The 12,516-nt window shown below is 40.1% G+C and overlaps 1 protein-coding gene across 4 annotated transcripts in view; it reads left to right on the top strand.

Moving 5' to 3' along the window:
- Positions 1-1,263: 1,263 nt before the first annotated feature.
- Positions 1,264-12,516, top strand: part of CD247 (CD247 molecule) — a 59,033-nt gene continuing 47,780 nt past the window's right edge. Inside the window, exons 1-3 of one of the 4 annotated variants that reach the window (XM_044442528.1) lie at positions 1,264-1,297; positions 2,755-5,080; positions 6,423-6,527. In XM_044442528.1, coding sequence (XP_044298463.1) covers positions 6,470-6,527 — 58 coding nt within the window. In that variant the 5' untranslated portion in view covers positions 1,264-1,297; positions 2,755-5,080; positions 6,423-6,469. Of the gene's footprint in view, positions 1,298-2,096; positions 5,081-6,422; positions 6,528-12,516 lie in introns of those variants that run through there. The other 3 variants (XM_044442529.1, XM_044442526.1, XM_044442530.1) reach the window with 3 other exon arrangements.

The following is a 12,516-nucleotide window of genomic DNA, read 5'->3' as shown; positions in this document are numbered from 1 at the left end:
CTGATAATTTGGCTCTTGTGGCCTAACACTTCTTATTGCAACTATAAGTCAATGGAGTGTGCCTCTTCGTAAGGACAGATCCAATATGCAACGTAACTGCTGTCCCTTATCACATAACTGATAAAAAAGAATGTGGAATTTGGCAGTCTTCCAAGTATTAACATTAAAAATAGCAGTGCATATATCTGGGCAGTGCGCAACAATTAGACAATAAAAATATGGCATACTTCATGGATTGCTCCCTTTTTATAAAGCAACATTTAAAAGCTTCTCCATGGATGCTGCTCTATACTCCATGTTTTACAAAAGCAAAGACCCTCCTTTGCCGCAGCTGTGCGGCCCCCACTGCCATTTTTTGATCTTTAGCTACTACTGAAATTCAGCTCAAGTACATGCAACTGAATGCACATGCTTGTGTTTATTCTTGGCTCCCTCTTCTTCCGGGAACATGGAGATTTTACAAGCCTGAGTGTTGAATATGCAAGTCTGCTTAATACAGCTTTCCTGGTTTGTGGCTTTGTGTACTTTGCACATGGTAACAAAAAGCAACTCTTTTGATAGCAACTTCACTTCTACTTGTATAACATGAGGCAGGCATGATAAGAAACGAATGGCAAGCTTGGGCCATTGGCTGACACAAGGCCATGTTCTTAAGGGTGCAACGTAATGTACCTTGCTTTTGGAGTAAGCACCATAAAACTTCCTTTGAACAGCACAAGCACATGAACAGACTGTAAATAGACAATATTTGATGCATTCTTTATGCACACCTATTTTACCACTGCCTGGAGCAATTCATATCTAAGAATTACAATTCATTAGTCTACAAATTTTGGGAAATTATCTACCTCTGAGAGAATATGCTAATTCTTGTATATTTTGATTAGATGAATTATAAAACAGGTAATAAAGGTGCTGGTTGGCTAAAGTTTTCAAGATATTTCACAAAGATTTATGCACAGGCGAATATATTTGCCTACAAGGGAGGGAGGTGTCTGATGATCATGATGCCTTGTAACTTCTTGACAAAGTAGAGTAGAATAATGAAAATGGTACCACATGGATGAGTATAAATTTATCTTCACTTTGAGACTAAAGATTATTATCTGTTTATTGTTCTTTTTTTGCAAGGTACATTTGTCTTGGTCAGATCTACACATCATACAGTTACATCTGGTGGCTTGTGAATGTGTCATTGCCTAACATTTCCAAGGAACAGTTGCATGATATTTTCCCTCAGAAGTCAAGATGCCTCAAAACTGTGTAAACAACGCAGATAACTTCTGCTGCATTTGTGGTGAGGTTACATTTTCATCTCAAAAGTGCAGTATGACGGCAGTGCTAAAAAAGGCATAGCACCTATATTTTGGATGCAAAATAGGGGGTCAGGACAAGAGTTGGGCCCCTCATTATTGTTGCATTACATGTGCAACTTATCTGTGTCACTGGCTAAACAAGAAGAAAAAGTCCATGCCTTTTGCAGTCCCAGTGGTGTGGAGGGAACCCACCGATCACAGTAGTGACTGCTATTTTTGCATGGTTCCCCCAGTTGCAAAAGGGATCTCAAGAAAGAAGTGGACCGTGGAACATCCAAGCATTCGATCCACATTGTATCCTGTACCCCATGGTGAGGACTTGCCAATTCCAGATCCACCAGAATCCTAGCAGGATGCAGGTGATCTGGGGCCGTCGATGTCAGTGGACCCGAACTTTAGCCTACCACATGCTCCTCCTGAACCACATCTAATTTCACAGAGTGAACTAAATGATCTGGCCAGGGATTTGGAATTGCCTAAGAGTAAGGCAGAGCTACTGGGCTCCAGATTACAACAGTGGTACCTCTTGCAGAGTGATGTCAGAATCTCCATTTCCCATGATCACCAAAAAGATCTAGTTCAGTATAAATGAATGGAAAGTTATGTTATTGGTATCAATAAAAAGGTAAATGTATAATGATTGGTGTGGCTCCATTCTCATTGCTATATCACATTTTGCAGAAAAGTTATGGAGCATAATCGCAGATCCCCCCCTTGAAATTTTGAATTATTTTGATGCAATTTTGACATGAAGCTGTATCTTGGAAACTGGAGCCAATTAATACTCAGGACTTAATTTTCCTCTATTACTGACCCAGTTCTGGTAAAATTTAGCTACTTTCATTTCTGAGGCTTTCTCCTTGTAGACCAGTGTACTCATTCTCATGGGCTTTGAGGCCTTTTATGAAGTACTGTGAGGATTTAGGCTGGCTAGGTGTCCTTGTTTACAGAGGGCAGTCCTGTGTTCAAAGGATTCTCAGTGGGCTGCCCTCTATTTGAAGGCTGCCCTGTTCAATTCCAGTTTAAAGATAATGCCCAATAAGAACTGTTGCCTTCCACCAGTTAGCACCAGGACAGCAGGTCTCCTGGTTGCCACTTTCCATGGCTTGATGAGATGCACTGTTTTCTAATAAAACAATTATTTCTAAATTGATGTCTATATATATATATATCTTTTTGTATGTGGTTTTTTGGCAAACTCCTGTTTTTTTTTTTTTTTTTTGGTGATGTATTTCCTCTTTTTGGGGGCAATTTGTACATGGCCACCCAAACTATGCTGTATGATTAGAGTAGATTTTTGGTTCAATTTTTATTTGTTGCCTTCTGTTTTTACACTCTTTCTCTAAATTAATGACATATTTTAAAATGGTACACATACACAGTGACCCACAAACCTTAGTGATAGCTTCTCCTCTTCCTCCTCTCCTTTCTTGAGCAGTATATAACTCTGCCACCACACTCGCGCTGGTTCTGCAGCACAAGCAAGATCCAAAGGTTCTGCACAGGAAGTAATGCATTGTGCAGCAGTGCCAGAAAAGAGCAAACATTTTCATCTTGAATGGACAGGTCAGTATCGTTCCCCTTTGAAAGGAAAAGGACCATTTCACTCATTTCTGATTGCTGTAGGCACTGCTGCTTTTCTATTTCATTGGATACTACCCATTATTATTACCATATTGCATTTATATCACTCCTTTTTTTCATCTTGTGAGGAACCCACAAGATGGCTTACCTAGCTCCAACTTATCCTCACATCAGCTACCTGTGAGGTAGATGCACTGCGAGCAAGTGACTGGCTAAAAGTCACCCAGTGCGCTTCATGGCCGACTGAGGACTAGAGGTCAGTTCTCCCAGGTCCCAAGTCCAAAACTCCCCTCGCACCATGCTGTTGTCTTAGGTATGATAATGCAGTGGTTGTCTCAGAAGCCCAAAATGGATATATTTCAAAATGGGTGGGACATTTCATTTCACAAAGAGGAACACCAATCAGCAGGCGCAGTTCTCTTGTTGCTGCAACACTGCAATGGGAGAAGTCTCTGGTGAGAGATTTGTGTCCCTTGTCACTCTTAAAAGAACAGATCTGGAATATGGTCACCCTGCAGAGAAGAGAAAATTGCCTTTGCTTGTTTCCATGTCAGCCAGGTTTATGCTTAAGATTGATTGTTTTTTCTGTGATGAGTGACACATGTTTTCCCCTTAGCTCAGCATAGGATGTTTCATTGGGACAGTTTACAGTAATACATGCATTTAAATGACTTGCCATGCAAATCAGTGACAGCTTTTCCACTCACTACAAGAGGCAATAGCATGTGTTAATTGATCTGAATGCATGCATGTTCTAAAAATATATATAATTGGGTAGAAAATATATAAGGAAATTAATGATATGGAGTGGCTGGGGAAGGGGAACTGCACAAAGGGCAGTTTAAATCAGTGCTAGCTTAAGACATCTTGTTGCCTGAAATATAGACCAAATAGTGAAACCCTTCAGTTCTGCTCGCTAGAGGCAACCATTTAAAAAGTCTCACTGCACCATTCAGATGTCAAATCCTATGTTCCGCTCTGTCCTGCTGCATGGCAGGGACAACTATAGGTTAAGTCTTAAAAATAATCTTTTCTAAATGTTCTCTGTGAATAGTGCCGATTCTTTGACTGTTTTCATTTCAAAACCTGTGTAGAACTGCAATCCATAGTTAAAGGGTTTGACCAATATTTGAGCCACAGTGAGATATGCTAAGTCTATTGAAAGCAAAGCACTTAAGCATGCTTAAACTGGGGTTGGATTGTGCCCACTGAGTGTCTACATACACCTCTATTAAATATATTCTGAAAACAAAGTGGCAGCTGAGTTTTTTATTTGATCTCAGGGAGAACTTGTACTGAGAACTATGCTTTTATATTCAGAATAATATAATTCCTCCTACTCTGATGTTATCCATCTTTCATGAGAGCCACTATGGAGCATGGAACCAGGACTCAGCCATAACACTAACTGAAAGACTGTGAACCAGTCATGCTCTTTCAGCGTAGTCCACCTCACAGAGTGGTTGTGAGGAAAAAGTGGAGAGGAGGAGAATCACATAAGCTACCTTGGGTTCCTTGCAAGAAAAAAGGCAGGTTATAAATAAAGTTTTCCCATAATGCTGATCAAGGATAACTTCTAATATATGAACTGCTCGGCTGAATGTACTTTCCCACTTCCCCTCTGAGTGGTGCACAACTAACACTTGAAAAAGTGTAATAGCTACTGATTATTTATCACAACCCCATGAGTAATTAGCTGACATTGTCTAGTGTTTAAAAGGATATTCTGTTCGGTTGTTTGAAATCTTGTGAATTGATTTAGCAGTTTTCTGGATGAGGCTTCCAGGCTATCATATTACCAAGGCTTCTGCTTCCAGATTATTTGAACAATTAAGATTGGTTTCCTTACATGTATTCTCCCCACATTCTCTTCTTTGTCTTTCAGTATGTTTCATTATGCAAACACAAGATGGTGCTATATAATGCCCGGAACTACATGGTCTGTCATCCATTGAGACCTACACAAGTCTTGGCCTTGTAAAATCGTGTGGCTGGGAGCCTGCTGAACCACTGCCACCTCATTGTATCAGTCACTCCACTTGCTCACTTGCCCAGACTGTTGCCACCTGTTTGCTCACACTGGTAAACAAGCAGGCGGCATGAGTGGTGATGAAGAGAATGAAACCCACTCAGGGTCCACCAAAACATTATACTAGCACTGGGAAATCCCAAGAAATGTGGTAAGAAGCTACAGTTGGCACTACAGGCTTTGGCTGTGGAGGCTGAAATCAGAAGGGATAAGTGGCAGGAAGTGGAGGGAGAACCTCCCTGCATCTCAGCTTTGTGCCGTCTCCCTCCCTCATTCATAAACAGTTTACAATACAAGGAGCAGTCACTATCACTTTCTACTAGTAACCCCCATCTTATTTCTTACTGCAGAAAATCTACGAAAGAAAAAGATGGAATAGCTGCACAATGTATTCTGCATGGCACTGCAAGCACCCTTGAAAACCCAGGAAAATTCCCCTTTGCAAACAGAATTAATTCCATAAACTAAACATTCAACACCCTTGGTTAAGGCTCTGTAACTAATATCTTAAAAGTCACCTCTGAGAAATGTATTTATGTATATATGGTGATATTTGTTGCTATATCCTAAGTGGTTCATATACAAACATTAAAATCACATTTAAAATGCAGTAATATGCAATATTAAAAACCATTTCAATTACAAGAATACAGAGTAATACATGAGTGTAAAATGTAGAACAAGAGGACTAATTTAATTATAAGCCAAGAAAGCCTGGGTGAACAGGTATGTCTTCAGGAAGCATTTGAAGCATGCTACAGTATTTCCCCCCTCCCAGCCAAAAAGAATAAATTACACAGGGGGGTGTTTTCCAGAGAGAAGGCACCAACTGACATTAACATGCCATTAATGTCGAACTGACCAGCCAGGGCTCTGCTGATCATCTTAAATGTCAGCAGAGTATCCTGGCCCCAAGCTGTTTAGGGCATTTAAGAAACCACAGCTCCACAGCTAATAGGAATTCAGTGCATAGCATATGGGCCTAGCTGGGTGTCCCAGGGAGCATCTGGCACCTGCATTCTGCACTAGCTGCAGCTTCTGGATCAGGCCCAAGAGCAGCCCCACCCAGAAAGCACTACAGTAGTCTAAGAGGAAGTTGCAGGTTTATTTTAGAAAGCCGTTCAACACCTCACCAATTACTTAAAGCATATATACAGTACAAGGTCTTGCAAAACAAGCAAACCAGTGATTTTAGCTAGGTGAGCTGCTTATGATCAGCTCCATTTTTAAACCTCCTTAACTAAAAAAGGCAAGGCCCTTCTCCCTATCAGTATGGGAAAATGTAGACAGCCACAAAGGTAGACATACACGTATTCTGTAAAACCTGATGCTCTGAAGCTTTCTGATTGTAGAGCAGCAGGAGGGTGTTTCAACCACATTGCCAGCAGGTGGATTCTGAAAACTCTAAAGGGCTTTGCACTTCCTGTGTAGGCAGTGAGAAGCAGCAAGTCCTGACTTTTCTCTTCATTGTCCCACTGTCTGCTACATTGCAGCCTCCAGCCTCCCGGACTGCCCTGCAACCTTGGGTGGGGGGAGTACGATGAAGTGGAGAGGAATACTTCTCGCTGCCGTTCTGCAGGCGTTGCTGCCAGTTGCAGGTAAGACTGGATAGGAAACTGTTTTAAAACTTTTTGAAATGGAGGCATGAGAATACCTTTGCTGAATAGCCTGCCGGCTCCCTGTATTAGGAGGGGAGTGTCTGTGTAGGCTTCGGCCATGTGTGGCCTTCCAGTTACAGCTACCCAAGGATCCGAACTATAAGGATCTAACAAATAGGTTTTATTTAGGCTGGTGAGGAGCGGAGCTGGCAGAACAGACAGTCCACAAGCCCTGTATTCGGAGGCCTCACATCCTTGCCTTGTAAGACCCACTTTCAAGTCTATGAGTATTTACATACACAGACAATGTACAGGGGTCTCCCTGCCGTTGCTGCCCACCTGCTAATTTTCTGCTCTGGCCCTGCACCCCAGTGCAGGGCTGTCTTACCCATGACCATTGGGCTATATAAGGAGCCCAGGTTGCCCACCTGAGAACTGTGACTGCTACCCTTTGGGTATCACTGCTGCTGTTCTGAGCTGTAAGGACTCTTTGCATTCAAGGCAGATGCTTTCTTATCAAAAACTAATTTGGTGATGGTGCACTGTGTTGAATGCGCAACATATCGATCAATTTCTTTCTTGGAGAATAAGGAAGCAAAATGGTTTGTCTGTGTATGTCAATATACAGATAGGATGCACAAATTTAGGCTATTATAATTTACATTGGAGTAAGGCCCAGAGGTCATAGGAGGACTTGCCAACTGATTCAGTATTTACTTACTTACGCAAAAGTAGGTACACTTTCTTATGTGCTAACAGTTTATATTTCTAGGATGCAAACATTGGGAAATACTCAGAATCTCTGTAACTGCAATCCATACTTTTCTCAGAAGAAACAGCAAATAGTAGGACTCAAGTCTGAGCAAATAAGCCCAGGATTGTGCTGTTACGACTTAACCTAGACAGCACCTAATTATTTTTAAATGAAGCAATTAACTTTGGTTTATTTGAACTTCTGCTTCCAAAAGGTTACAGTTTGCTATGGTTGTACTTTATTCAGCTTACTTTCTCATTGTGAGGGTTAGAATCTTAAAAAAAAAAAACCCTAACCAATGGAGTTGGCCTTTATTGTTCTACTTTCATGATCAAGATAGATTTGAGCAACAATAAAATATGAAATAACCCACCCATATTCAAGGGAATTCACAGGTTAACACTGAGAGGTTGTCTGGATCTTGCGATAAAACTGCAAATTGACCACCCTTTAGTGCTTCTTTATTGTAATTGTAAGATGTATGAAAATGTATGATGTATTACGCTAAATTCGAGATATATCTACACATAGCGGGAAGGGGTTGTAAGCAGTAGGCTATTCATGAAATGGTTGCTGGATGCTAACACGAACAGCCTTGCATAGGTGAGCTGATTGACACTTCTATTGAGAAACTCAGAGAGCTTTGCCTATTGGGCAGTATATAAATGAAATTATATACAAGTGCCTGATTTGCCTGTGAAATATTGTTTCAACAGCTGTATGCTTTTGGGAGATATATACAAAGTTAGTATGCTCTACTCATGTTATGATTTCAATAATTTTTGCTTTTCCTGACAGTGTGTGTGTACAGTCTCTTCAAATGTGAATATGTTAAACCCACTCAGCTTAGCTTGGCAGTTGTGTTACTTATAAAAATGTACAATAGAATGCAATATGGTATTTGAAGTGGAAAGCTCTCCAATCTCCAGGACAAAGGAGGCATCAGGCAGGAAGTATTAAGAAGAGATTAATTTATTTTAACTTCAAGACCACATGACCAATACATTGCACAACTGTGAACATATTTTTTCAAATATCTGGTTATACTGGATATACTTTGAAGTATCTGGATAAACAGTTTAGGGTCAGGTTATCTGAAGGAGCATCTCCTTCCATGTATACCTGCCTGAGCCTTGAGATCTTTCACTGAGGTTCTTCTTCAGGAGCCCTGTTTGAAAGAAATTAGAAGAGTAGCTACCTGGAGAAGGGCCTTTTTTGTGGCAGTGCCCCGGCTTTGGGACCTGCTCTCCAGAGAGGTGCACCTGGCACCAATGCTTTATTCATTTCAGCACCAGGTCAAAACCTTTATTATTTACCCAGTATTTTAAGGTTTGATGATATGTTAAAGTTATTAATTTATCACATGTTTCTATTGTATTCTAATTGTGCTGCTACCATTGTGAGCTGTCTCGAGACTTGTTTTGGTATAAGACGGGATATAAGTTTTTTAAATAAATAACATCCTTCCCTCCTCAGTTGCCACAGGAATACCCCACACGAGGTTTAAGAGAGCCTTCTTTGCAACTTGCATCCAGCTGTATGCATCCAGGGAAGGCCTGTGCACACCTTTCATATTCCTATATGGCCCCTACCTGTCAGCATACTAACTGAATGAATCTAGATGCTCAAGTTACTAGATTGAATGGACTGGGGTGGGGTGGGGCGGGGCCAGATGGCTATATGGAGGTGCATACAGGCTTCTTATTTTCCATAACAGCTTGCTATTCTGCATGCATGTACTGGAATAAGTAAAAGATCTCTTCTTGCATCTGTACTCTGTGGCTGTACATGGGAAGATAATACCCATTGTGGTATCAAATATGCCCAACAGAATATTGTAGCATCAAATATATCCAACAGAAGTGCTTGCTTTTTTCTCAGGCTACCATTATTTATAAGCTTAATTTTAAAATAAAAATAAAAATCTTTGCAAATACAGCAGGTAAGATACAAGTACTGAAATAAATGAACCATTTAGAAAGAGAAAATGTTTTCCTGAATCCATAACATCTATATTCTGTTTTATGAGCTGTGGTAAACCTCCCAGAGAGCTTCTGTTATTGGGTGGTAAAGACATGAAATAAATAAATAAAATATGATCCTAGGCCAGGATTCATGACAGTCTATAACTTAAGGAGAAAGGTAAAAATATGGAATAGCTTCATCAATAAGTAATACAAGAAAAATGCATTTTTCTACATAGTAATATGGAGATTATTGCAATCTACATTAACAATAGGGGACAAGACTTCAACAGATTCTTCTCTTTTTTGAGACCTAGAGCTGGTAGTTTCTAATTAGTCTGTTCCTTCATGAAAATTATATCCCTTACTTTTGATAAGGATCAGCTCTTTGGGAGTAGATCTTTGGTACATCATCATCTGGCTAATATAGCTTTGATCATCATTTGCAGAGAGGTAATCAAATATCTTCTGTGAATTGGTTAGCAAAGCCTTTTAATACTGTCATTTTGTCCTTTGGAAGAGAACTTTTTGGTGAAAACGTCTCAGTTATTGGCAGAGGATAGGAAAGAATACAGTAAAATGTATGCACACAGATTTTAAACTGGTCTGACTTTTTTATTAATAATGAATATATCATGCAATGCAGGCACATAAATATGTGGAAATGAACAATAGCCATTTTTTGATTTTCCTTCTTTTTTTAAGCAGGGGTCGGGGGAGATCATGAAGGCAGACTACTAAAACCAAGGCCTGTCATTCTACTGGTCAAAAAATAGCCAGGTGGCAACTCAAAGTAGAAGTGGCGATCCAGCATGACTTACACTGATTTCTCTTCATGGGGAGAAATGAAACCTCAGGCATTTTTCAGTTCACTTTGAGATGAAAATTATTTAGGAGCAAGATGCAGCAAGCAACTTTTCATGCAAAAAGTTTCTGTTCAAAAGAGAAAGCAAACTAATTTTTGAAACCAATGCAGTGTTGGTTGTGCTAGATATGTTTCGGGACGTACATTTCACCAATCCAGTTCCAGATTTATGAACACAGTGGTCTTTGCTAAGAAAACAGAAGAAGCATTCTTGCAATGGAAAATGTTTTCCCCTGCATCAAGTTGCTTAGCAGAGTTGTTCAGTCAATTTCATTGTGGTGATTAACAACATATTCACCCATAACTTTTTTTGTGAAAATGTTTTGCCATTGTTGTTGTTGTTACATACTATCAAGTCATCCCTGACTTATAACAACATTATGAATGAGTGCCCTTCAAAATGTTCTGCCCTTGACAGCTCTGCTCATTTCTTGGAAACCTAAGGAAGTGGCTTCTTCTATGGAAGTGATTCCTCTCATTCTTGGCCTTCCTCTTCTTCTGTCTTCTGCTTTCCCTAGCATTACACACATGTTGCTGATAGCAATAGCATTTTGCTGTAATGATTTTGCATTTATTGTTGTGAGTAGCTAGCATTTGATTCTTTTTGGAGGCTGCCCTGGGTCAGGCTATTCGAGATGGTTCCAGCATATTCATGAAGAAATTGTAGTAAAACCGGCCGTACTGTTATGCAGAGTGAAGTGGGGCTACCTCAGGCAGCTGATTTTGAGTGTCATTAAAAAGAAGGAAAGTGTGGATTTTTTTAAATTATTAGTGCATTTTTATTGCCGGGTAGGGAGAGAGGCATGTGGGGTTTTCTGCCTTGAATGCCAAAATATCATGGCCTCCCTTGGGGATGGTGTAACTTGACACTGGGATGGGGTGCAGCAAAATGTTTAGGTATGGCCCTCATGCAATCTCAGATGCCATTCTTTTGTCACATAAGACATGTGCAAAAGTCATACATGCCATCTGTGGTTCATGTAGGCAAGTCCAATGCTAGTAAAAAACACTGCACCCACCTCTACTGCCATCAACCCCATTTTAGGACTTGTTTTCAACAGTGTGCCCTTTGAAGATGCGTGTTTTGATGATAGCTACTACAGTTGTGTGCATAACTGCCTCTGCCACCTGTATTTCATGCAACTTCTCAAGAAAAACGGACTGAAAGAGTCAGCTTTGAACTTTTGGGTTTCAAAAAATGATATTAAAGCAAATACATCAAAGTTCTATGCATTCTGAAGTATTCGTATTTTGTAAAAGAGGTCCCAATCTTGCAATGTTCTGATGTGTACTTGTACCCAAGGTATAAGTGTTCAAAAAATTCAGTGCTAGTAAAAGTAAAAGAAGGGTACTCCTGTTATAATATATTGGTGAAGTATGGTCTTGTTCCCTGAAAAGTTATTTGAAAGTTCTTAGGAAAGTAAGTATGCATTTGACTACAGCACAGCTGGACCAAATCAGGAACCATGTTTTGCTGGTATTTTCATACTCCTCAAAGCCATCCTCTGATTTTGGCTGGAAGGGGAGCTCAAAAGTTAGCAAAAATGCTTATAAAGGATCCTTATCGCTACAGCAAATGCTCAGCACTGCTTTTTTACCAACCCTGCACAACTACCTTAACTGGCTATGGTGCTTTTCTGTTCTGCACCGATAAGGGCAAGGCAGTAGAGCCTGGATACTGTTAGGAGCATATAAGTGAAATTTCAGCATGAGAAATATACTGAGACTGAAAACCAAAATGGAATTATTAGAACATTTTTATTTTGACAGAACATACTTTAATTTGATCCATTTCCAGTTTCCACATTAACTCAGATAGTTACGTTAGAGCAACTTGGGTGACCCAGCAGGTGGTACCCTTAGAAGCAGGAATTGTGCTATGCGCAGCTGGTTTGTGGTTGTTCTAGTGTTTATCAGAATTCTGTTGATTTGGGAGGTATCTTCAATATTATTTCCCCCAACTTCTTGAATGATGTAGAAAAACACTCCTGGTAATTGGACCTTTTACTGGACATTCTGCTGGTTGATGCTAAAGGATATTTCCCACAACCACCACTTTACCTGCTGGTAACACTCCTGAATTATATAATCTTTGCCTTTGCCCTAAGTTTTGGACTGATCTTGGAAGTCTATTTATTCATTCTTTCCCACAAGCTCAGCAAATAGCATGCATCTTCTTGTGCATATTTCCTGACAAATTTATACATACCCGCTTCTTTTTCCTCAGTTCTTTGGGCTTCTCTGAACATTTCTTCTGGTAGCTTTCCTTCATTCAGAAAATAGGAACACTTTTACCCAATAAAGGGGGGTATTGTATGGTTTTATGTGTTATTACCTCAGCATCTGGAGTGTTTCTCCACCCCAATTTAGAGCAAAGGCAAAGCTGTGTCCCCAGTGAAATGAAGG

This window comes from Varanus komodoensis, unplaced genomic scaffold (genome assembly GCF_004798865.1).
Source record: "Varanus komodoensis strain SLA01 unplaced genomic scaffold, ASM479886v1 scaffold4, whole genome shotgun sequence".
Lineage (NCBI taxonomy): Eukaryota > Metazoa > Chordata > Lepidosauria > Squamata > Varanidae > Varanus > Varanus komodoensis.
Note: the sequence above shows the minus strand (reverse complement) of the source record. Positions and strands in the feature narration are given on the sequence as shown.